Source organism: Triticum dicoccoides, chromosome 5B, assembly GCF_002162155.2.
Source record: "Triticum dicoccoides isolate Atlit2015 ecotype Zavitan chromosome 5B, WEW_v2.0, whole genome shotgun sequence".
NCBI lineage: Eukaryota > Viridiplantae > Streptophyta > Magnoliopsida > Poales > Poaceae > Triticum > Triticum dicoccoides.
Window position 1 is genome coordinate 724,456,658 of NC_041389.1, and position 8,870 is coordinate 724,465,527.

The following is an 8,870-nucleotide window of genomic DNA, read 5'->3' on the forward strand; positions in this document are numbered from 1 at the left end:
TGAATTTATGTACATCCAGCTTACAAATTGTGAACAGATGAATGGATACTAGAATTGTATGATGAAATGAAATGATTCACGTGTGGTTCCTTTGTCGGACGGCGCAAGCAGTTGAGGTGGGTAATAAAACGAGGACGACAGCCCAAGCCGGCCGGCAGGCAGGCTGGTGGGACCCACACGTCGGCCACCCCCATGTTCGGTTGCCAGTTGCCACCTGCTTTGCTATGCTACGCTACTCCTCTCGGCCCGGCCCGGCCCAACCCTAACCCGGCAGGCACCGCGCGGCTCGCAGAGGGAGAGAGAAAGAGGGGGCGACAGCGCAGCGCGGCGCACCAACGGAAGGAAGGAAGGGAGCGGCGCCGGCCGGAGCCATGGCACAGAGGAGCAACTGGGAGGCGGACAAGATGTACGTATCCAATCTCCTCCTCCTCCTCCTCTGCTTCCTCTCTCTCTCTCTCTCTCTCTCTCTCTCTCTCTCTCTCTACTTCATATGGAATCGAATCGAATCAAATCGAAATTGATACTGAGTTCAATTCAATTTTGGGGGATTGGATTGGGATTGGATTGGGATTGGGGGATTGGGGTTTAAATTGCAGGCTGGACGTGTACATCTATGATTACTTGGTGAAGCGCAACCTCCACAACTCCGCCAAGGCCTTCATGAACGAGGGCAAGGTCGCCACCGATCCCGTCGGTATGTACGTTTCTATCTTCCCCTTTACCTTTCCCTTTCTGAGGGAGGGAGGGAGGGAGAGAAGATGCATCTTCTTCTTCTCTAGTGACCCCAGTAGTATAGCTAGCTAATAATAGATAGATAGATAGATGCTCAAACCAATCCCCTTCATTGGGGGAAAGGAAAACAGACACAAAAACAAGCAAGGTAACCATTTATAGATGTGCATCTCCCTCTCTGCCTGTGTGTTTTCTTTCCCCCAAGCCACTCACCACAACACAACAGATATACTATGTCCATGTTTTCTTTCCTCCCACCACACCACCCCAGGCAGGGCAGGTGTTTTGGTTGGTGTGAATTTTGGGTTGGGTGGCCTGTACAACCAGCATTACAACCAGGAGGAATATGTACCAGTACTACTAGTACTAACTCATGTGTTACCTACTTATTAATGGCTAATGCTTGTCTGCTTTCGCTTCCGTTCCCTTCCGTTTCGTTCCGCAGCGATCGACGCCCCGGGAGGCTTCCTCTTCGAGTGGTGGTCCATCTTCTGGGACATCTTCGACGCCAGGACAAGGGACAAGCCCCACGACGCAGGAGGGCCTGGGGCCGCCGCACCGCCTTCTATGGACGTATGTCATAACTCCCTCCTCCATGCCCAACTTCTTTCTACATTCCTTCACTTATTTTTATTATTTTTATTATTATGCCTTGCCCTGCTTTTAACTAGGATTTACTATTTCATATCATCCCACACCACACCTGTACCTGCACGTTGATGTTACTAGGTCAAACAGGATGTGCTATAACAATGTTTATTCTTGGCCTGCAACGGTAATAATGTGTGACTTCAATACGGATTCAACCTCTCTTTCTTGTTTTGCTAAAATGCTATTGGTAGCTACCTCTTCAGCTGAGCATCCACATTTATAATTACCCGTTCCATTTTCGCTGACATTCTATTACTTACTAGCTGGGAAGCAACCTACCATTCTACCTTCTATATGCTCCTCTATTATACCTAGGCTGTATGTACACAGGCTTATCCTTACTGCCGTGTCATCCGATGCTACTATGGCCAAGTCACATTGACCTCAAAGTGGAAAAAGAGAAACAGAGCGCCCCCAACACGATGCATTGACTATTTCAAAGTGGAATGCGACATGCATAATCTGGCAAAGTAAAACTGACCACTGAGTGTGACTAGTGCACTGACACTGAATTAGGCCGTAACATGGATACTGCATGTTGTAACTTACTGCCAATGCTACTGTCTTTTTTTCCTATCTGTGAAATGTGAATGTGATATCTGCATTCTGTATATCAAGTTTAATGGTATGTCAAGTCACATGTGCTGCTCATTGTATATGCTTTTGTATTTATTTATGGAATTCTTTGTGCTGCGCTAGATGAAATCAAGGGAACACCAGATGAGACTCCAGCTATTGCAACAGCAGAATGCCCACTTGCAGAGAAGGGATCCAAATCAACCGGCCCTTAATGGTGCTTTGAACTCTGATGTATCGGCTGTCCTGGCCTCTAAATTGATGGAAGGAATGAGGAATCACAATCCTATGGACTCTGAGGCATCACAGCAGCTCTTCGATGCAAATAGGATGGCTCTTCTCAAGTCAGCAGCTAACCAAGCTGGGTAGGTTTTTAGCAATTCATTCCAGCACCAACTAAGCGTTGGTGAGTTTTCTGATTAATCCTTTTGTCCACTCAGGCAACTTCAGGGCAGCTCAGTCAACATGGCAGCTCTGCAGCAGCAGCTTCAGTCAAGAAACCAGCAAGTTGTAATGCATACTGTCCTCTGTAACTCATTTCTATCCACAGTTTCGCTGCACCTGCTTGCTGTTTCTTAATCCTAATATTCCACTCAACTATTTTCAAGGACATCAAAGGTGAAGGTGCTATTCAACAAAGAACAATGCCTACAGACCCTTCTGCATTATACGGAGCAGCGATGCTCCAATCAAAATCTGGATTAGCCGCTTCTGGTGAGTAATATATCCTGAGATGATATACGTACTGCTGCTCATTGTGTCTCCTGATGTAGAAAACACATTGTACTGATGGAAGACCCATTATGTGTCCATGCCGGGTGTCCTAGTGAAAATTGCATCACGAGTTCTTTTGTTTTTACCCATCAGTACCCTTTCGGCTTGCTGTGGCTAGTACTATCATATTCATACTTGAGTGTTTGTTGATTTAGATGTGAGCATGCAACTAGTTTGCTTGTGTCCATTGCACATTAAACTCACGACAAACACTCTGAAATTAAATTGGACTGAGATTTGTAAAACTATATGACAAACAATATAAATAGTTTCAGTAAATGGTCGAAGGTGTTTTTCTGATCCATCTTCCTCCACTTAGGACTAAATCAAGGAGTCGGGAGTGTGCCACTGAAAGGCTGGCCGTTAACAGTGAGTTCGCTGACATCTCTTTATACCCTTTGTTTACTTCTCTTTTTGAAAGCTTATCTGTTTTGTTGTTTGCTAAAAGGTCCCAGGTATCGATCAACTCCGGTCAAGTTTAGGCGCACAGAAGCAGTTGATGACATCTCCAAACCAATTTCAAATCTTATCACCACAACAGCAATTGATGGCTCAAGCACAGACACAGAATGAGCTTGCTAGAATGGGTTCTCCAGCTCATTCTGGTTCACCAAAGGTTCGGCCAGATGAGCACGAGTATATGATGAAGGTCAGTAACTCACTATTATGGCACCTTATGCAAATCATGCATTTTATAATTGACTATTATACAATATTTGCAATCTGTTAGTTGAAGATGGCCCAGATGCAGCAATCCTCGGGCCACCGGATGATGGAATTGCAACAACAGCAGCAGCACCACCAGCAACAGCAGCAGCAACATCAACAGCAACAGCAACAGCAGCAGCAGCAGCAACAACAACAACAGCAACAGCAGCAGCAACAACAACAGCACCAACAGCACCAACAGCAGCAGCAGCAGGTGGCCTAAGTTACCTTGAGATGTTTTTTAAGTTCTATAGCTCCATACATGTGATACCTAAGCGTGCCCATTATTCTTGATATCCAGAATAGTAGAAAACGGAAGCCAACTTCTTCTGGGCCAGCTAATAGTACCGGCACAGGAAATACCGTTGGGCCTTCTCCACCCTCAACTCCATCAACTCATACTCCTGGTGGTGGAATACCAGTAGCTAGCAACGTGAACATTGCGCAAAAAAGTTCAATGGCTTGTGGCGCGGATGGAACCAGTGGATTTGCTTCATCCTCAAATCAGATGGTACTATTATTACGTGCATACTGCTCTACTGTTTCAATTTTTGGTTGTCAGTTTGTTGTGCTCAAACAACTTCTGTTACTGACAGGATAATTTGGATAGTTTTGTTGATTTTGATGATAATGTCGATTCATTTTTGTCAAATGATGATGGGGACGGTCGAGACATATTCGCTGCATTGAAGAAAGGGCCCTCAGAGCAGGAGTCCCTGAAGAGTAAATATTTTAAGCTTTTGAGCTGTACTGCAAACTTCAGCCCTGAAAAAGTATAATCATTATAAACCGTTCATTCTTTTGTAGGTCTTTCTTTGAGTGAGGTTGCTAACAACCGTGCAAGCAACAACAAGGTTGTTTGCTGTCACTTCTCTACAGACGGGAAGTTACTTGCTAGCGCCGGTCATGAGAAAAAGGTAAGCTGTGTAAACTCACAAGTAGATGCGAGTTAACAATTTATTTTGTAAATTCCTTGCTTGTGCCAGAGCGTTCAAATAATTAAAAATCAGTTTCCTTCTTTTAAGAATATTAGGATTTTATAAGTAGAATTTACCTTTAATATTGGCACAAGATTTCATCACCGTTAACAGTACTTGTTATTGCTAACTCCAGTCACGATTGTTTTCAGTAATAAAATATTTATCTCATATTTCTTCTGCCGTACCGTACACCGGCACCTGCATCTTATTCTGTTTATTGCTGGAGATGCAACATTACCCTTTCACCCACCTTGACCTGCAATGTTGACATGTAATTTTGTTATTGCTTTGCGTCTCTGATAGAAAATTAGGCCGTTGTAAAGCAGTTTATATTTTCTTATATGTGATGCTTCTATGGTACTGTAGGTCTTCCTCTGGAATATGGACAATTTTAGCATGGATACTAAACCAGAAGAACATACAAACTTTATAACAGACATAAGATTCAGACCGAATTCGACTCAGTTGGCTACTTCATCTTCTGATGGAACTGTTCGACTATGGAATGCAGCCGAGGTATTTTCTTCTAGTTTTTTTTTATATGTGCTTCTCATTAGTAATTCTTACTTTCCTTATTTGCTGCAAGTTCCGGCCTTTTGGTGCTTTTCACTGCCTACCATTGACACTGAAATTTAAACTTTTGCACTTTGATTGTGGCAAGAGATCACTGCAAACTTGAGTTACAAACTCCATAGAAGGGGAATACCATAGAAGGTCTTTTATAGAGGAAGTGTAAATCATGCTCTCCTATTTGTTAGTGTAAAAGGGGAACACCTTTGTCTCTTTTTCAGTAAGCGCCAAGCTTCTGTAACTCCATGGAACACTTATATCTTAAATGCAAAAACCTCAACGGAATATCTAAGACTTACTGGTACCTTTAATTGCAATGTTTGATTAGTCAAAGCATGTGGGTACTTGCTAGATGTAAACTATATTCTGCAATCTGAAATAATATTGTGCCAGGACATGATTTGTCGTGGTTGTCCAAGAACATTTACTTATGGCATAAGCTACTATACAGGACCTTCAGGCTGTCTAACCAATTTAAATTCATTGGGTAGAAGCTGATCTTAAGGTAAAGCGGTCTAGTACTGTTCATGATTATGGAGTCCAGTCGGTTGACACAACTGTTCAAGTTTAGGAATCCAGACTCCAGTAATCAAATTGCAAGTCAAGTACCGTTCATGATTATGGAGTCTAATGGGTTAAGGCTGATCAGAAGTTAAAGTGGTCTGTTCTTTGGGCCAGACAGAAATTGATGATGGATTTAGTTTGATTTGTTTATTACAGAGCGACCCAGTAACCCTAGTTCTTTTGCTGTCTGTCGTTTTTTGGTACACATGATTGTTGATTGGACGCAGACAGGTTTAGTCAGATTGAGCTTGAACATAACATATATGTTTAGTATACAGCTGGTTGATCTAATTGTAGGAAACCAAACTTCACGCATTAATTCGCTAATCATGTGCACATATTGATGATGTGACTGATTTTTTATGGACCTATGTTTCACTTCACCATGTTAGTATTGACTGCCAGATACCTAAATCCATTATTTTCTTCATTTTGCAGCGAACCGGCGCATTGCAAAACTTTCTTGGGCATTCCTCCCATGTAACATCGGTAGATTTTCACCCGAAATTGACAGAGATTCTATGCTCGTGTGACGACAATGGAGAGATCCGGTTCTGGACAGTTGGTCAAAATGCGGCTTCACGCGTGTCCAGGGTTTGTCTCTAGCGCATGACGTTTGTAGATGTTTTGCAGCCACATAGTTTCAGTGACAATAATAATACTTGAATTGTACATGAATGGATACAGGTGAAACAGGGCGGTACTGGTAGGGTGAGGTTTCAGCCTCGGATCGGAAAGCTCCTTGCCGTGGCAGCAGGAAACACGGTGAACATGATTGATATTGACACGGACACGAGTTTACATTCGCAGGCAAAGGTAATCAAGAATTGCACGGTGGTCATGATGTTTCTTACAGGTGTTTGTGCAACGTGAGGAGGTAGTTGTTCACCATTGAAATATTTTTAAAATGATTTAGGTTCACACTAGCGAGGTAAACTGCATCTGCTGGGACGAAACGGGGGAGTATCTGGCGTCGGCGAGCCAGGAGAGCGTGAAGGTGTGGTCGGTGGCGTCAGGGCAGTGCATCCACGAGCTGAGGTCGCATGGGAACCAGTACCAGTCATGCATATTCCATCCGAGATACCCGAAAGTTTTGATCGTTGGTGGTTACCAGGTAAGCAAAGCATTGACATGGTTGCTGCAAATTCTGAATAATAATGTTCCCGTGCAACATAACAGAGACAAATTAAACCTGGACAGTTAGGTAACGTTTATTTATATATACATGTGGTGTGATGTGATGTGATGATGCAGACGGTGGAGCTGTGGAGCGTATCGGATAACCAGCGGAACGTGGTCGCGGCGCACGAGGGGCTGATCGCGGCGCTGGCGCACTCCCCGCTGACGGGGTCGATTGCGTCGGCGAGCCACGACAGATGGGTGAAGCTGTGGAAGTAGGGAGAGAGATTGGTTGTAAAGACGAAGCTTGTGGAGGGAGAGATTGGAAGTGAAGCACAAGGCAGCAAGCAAATACATGCATGCTACGTAGTAACTACTAGTAGCTTTTGACCTTTGTTTACCTTTGTCCGTCTGTTGTGGAGGGAGGGATGTACCTAGTCTACTTATGTTACCTCTTACCTGGATGAATGGATGAATGAACCAAGCAAGTTTGCAGGTGAGTAAGAAAGGAGAGAGAGAGAGAGAGAGAGAGAAAGGGTGGGTTATTTTGTGTAATTAAACTGCGGCGCGGCGCGTTGTCGATCAATATTAATATTAATTTTAGTGCAAGGAGCTGTGCTGTTTAATTAATTTTATTTGACTCATTGGAGGAGAGAATTGTTGAAAGAGAATGCAGAATATATGCTTGCTTGTTGCAACCAATCTATGGATAGTGCTTAACTAGTTGCCTAGTAATCTCTTAATCATCATCCGATGTCGACGACGACGATGATGATTTTGATGCTGCCGGTGACGGCGCGGGGCTGAAGGCGATGCCGCCGGCTCCTCGGAGGGGGTGAAGAAGGTCCGGCAGCGGCGGCGGCTTGGGGAGATCGTCGGGGTTGGGGTGGTCGGGCGGGATGCCGTTGTCGATGCTCATGATGCCGATGCCGCCGGCCCCGGCGCAGGCGCTGGCGCAGGACATGTGGCACACCACCACCCACCCGGTGCACCCCTCCAGGCACGTGTCGCGGCACTTGTGGGCGTCCCCAAGCTGCGCCGTCGCCGGAGACGGCCGGCCGAGCAGCGCCAGCAGCAATACCAGCGACATCGCGGCCGTCATGCTCCTCCCGCAAGCCCTGCTGCCGCTCGCATTCGTCGTCGTCGTTGTCGTTGGCATCTGGTTCGCGGCGAGCTAGCTCCGTCCGCCTGCTAGCTGCTTTATATATGCATGCGTTGCGTTGCCTTGTCTTGTTTATTTGGGGACGGGTGATGGAGAGGATGGATTCATGACCACCGTAACGTCCGGGCGTTCACCAACTTAGCCAGTAAAATGTTTTGGGAGGGAGGACTCCATCAATTCAATTACCATGCGTTAGTTATGCGTTATGCTATTCCTTACTTGCCTACCTAAATAGCCAGCCCAGCTCAGCTGCAAAACTCACTACATTTTTTTTTGCGAGGTAGGAGTAGATTTTCGAGTGCAGTGATTGGGTGCCCAGGCTCATCTCCACCAGTCAGAAAAAATTCAAAAACAATACTAAAGAAATTCAAAAAATTCCAATTTTTTTTCATGGTAGACGATTTATTGCGTGAGGTTCGCTCCAAATATTAGCTTATTTGGATATCTGAGTAGCTCTCAGCAAAAAAGAAAAATTAGGTCAAAACAGTACATGAACAGTAAACTGTTTTACAAACCCCGATTTTGTTTTTTTTGCCGAGAGATGCTCAGTTGTCCAAATGATTTGAAAATTGGGGCGGACCTCACGCATCAAATTTTCTACCATGGTTTTTTTTGAATTCTTCTAGTATTTTTTTTATTTTTTATTCAACACGGGTGCAGATGAGCCCGGGCTCAGAAAAGGATTTTCGTAGATCTTCTTCTTTCTTTCTTTTTTTGTGAGAGAACTTATGATCTATTCATCTTCAATCATGACAATATAACGAACACCAGAAATAATAAAAATTACATCAAGATTCGTAGACCACCTAACGATGACTACAAGCACTGAAACGAGTCGAAGGCGCGCTGCCGTTATCGCCCCTCCCTTGCTGGAGCCAGGCAAAACTTATTGTGTCGGGAAGTCGTCATGCTAAGGCCTCACAGGACCAACGCACCAGAACAACAGCCGCCACTAATGAAGTGTAGCGAACGACAACCAAATCCGAGCAGATCCATCAAAGATAGATCCACCAGAGACACACCTCTACACGTCC

At 44.7% G+C, this 8,870-nt stretch overlaps 2 protein-coding genes across 3 annotated transcripts; one reads left to right on the forward strand and one right to left on the reverse strand.

Annotated features, from left to right (window-relative positions):
• The first annotated feature begins 254 nt into the window (after positions 1-254).
• On the forward strand, positions 255-7,304 carry LOC119313040 (transcriptional corepressor LEUNIG_HOMOLOG-like). Of its 2 annotated transcripts, none has more exons than XM_037588854.1 (17): positions 255-406; positions 597-694; positions 1,178-1,305; positions 2,083-2,324; positions 2,400-2,469; positions 2,568-2,673; positions 3,053-3,102; positions 3,182-3,382; positions 3,464-3,655; positions 3,743-3,952; positions 4,038-4,164; positions 4,249-4,358; positions 4,788-4,937; positions 5,994-6,149; positions 6,243-6,371; positions 6,472-6,669; positions 6,810-7,304. In XM_037588854.1, the coding sequence occupies exons 1-17, from the start codon at positions 372-374 to the stop codon at positions 6,951-6,953; spliced, it is 2,346 nt and encodes a 781-aa protein (XP_037444751.1). In that variant the 5' UTR covers positions 255-371; the 3' UTR covers positions 6,954-7,304. The 2 variants fall into 2 exon arrangements, with proteins under 2 accessions (XP_037444751.1, XP_037444752.1); XM_037588855.1 differs by having other exon boundaries at positions 2,400-2,466.
• Positions 7,305-7,331: 27 nt separating this feature from the next.
• Positions 7,332-7,834, reverse strand: LOC119313041. Its single transcript, XM_037588856.1, has one exon. It carries the CDS (start codon positions 7,831-7,833, stop codon positions 7,414-7,416), a length of 420 nt encoding a protein of 139 aa, XP_037444753.1. The 5' UTR covers position 7,834; the 3' UTR covers positions 7,332-7,413.
• Between the last annotated feature and the right edge of the window lie 1,036 nt (positions 7,835-8,870).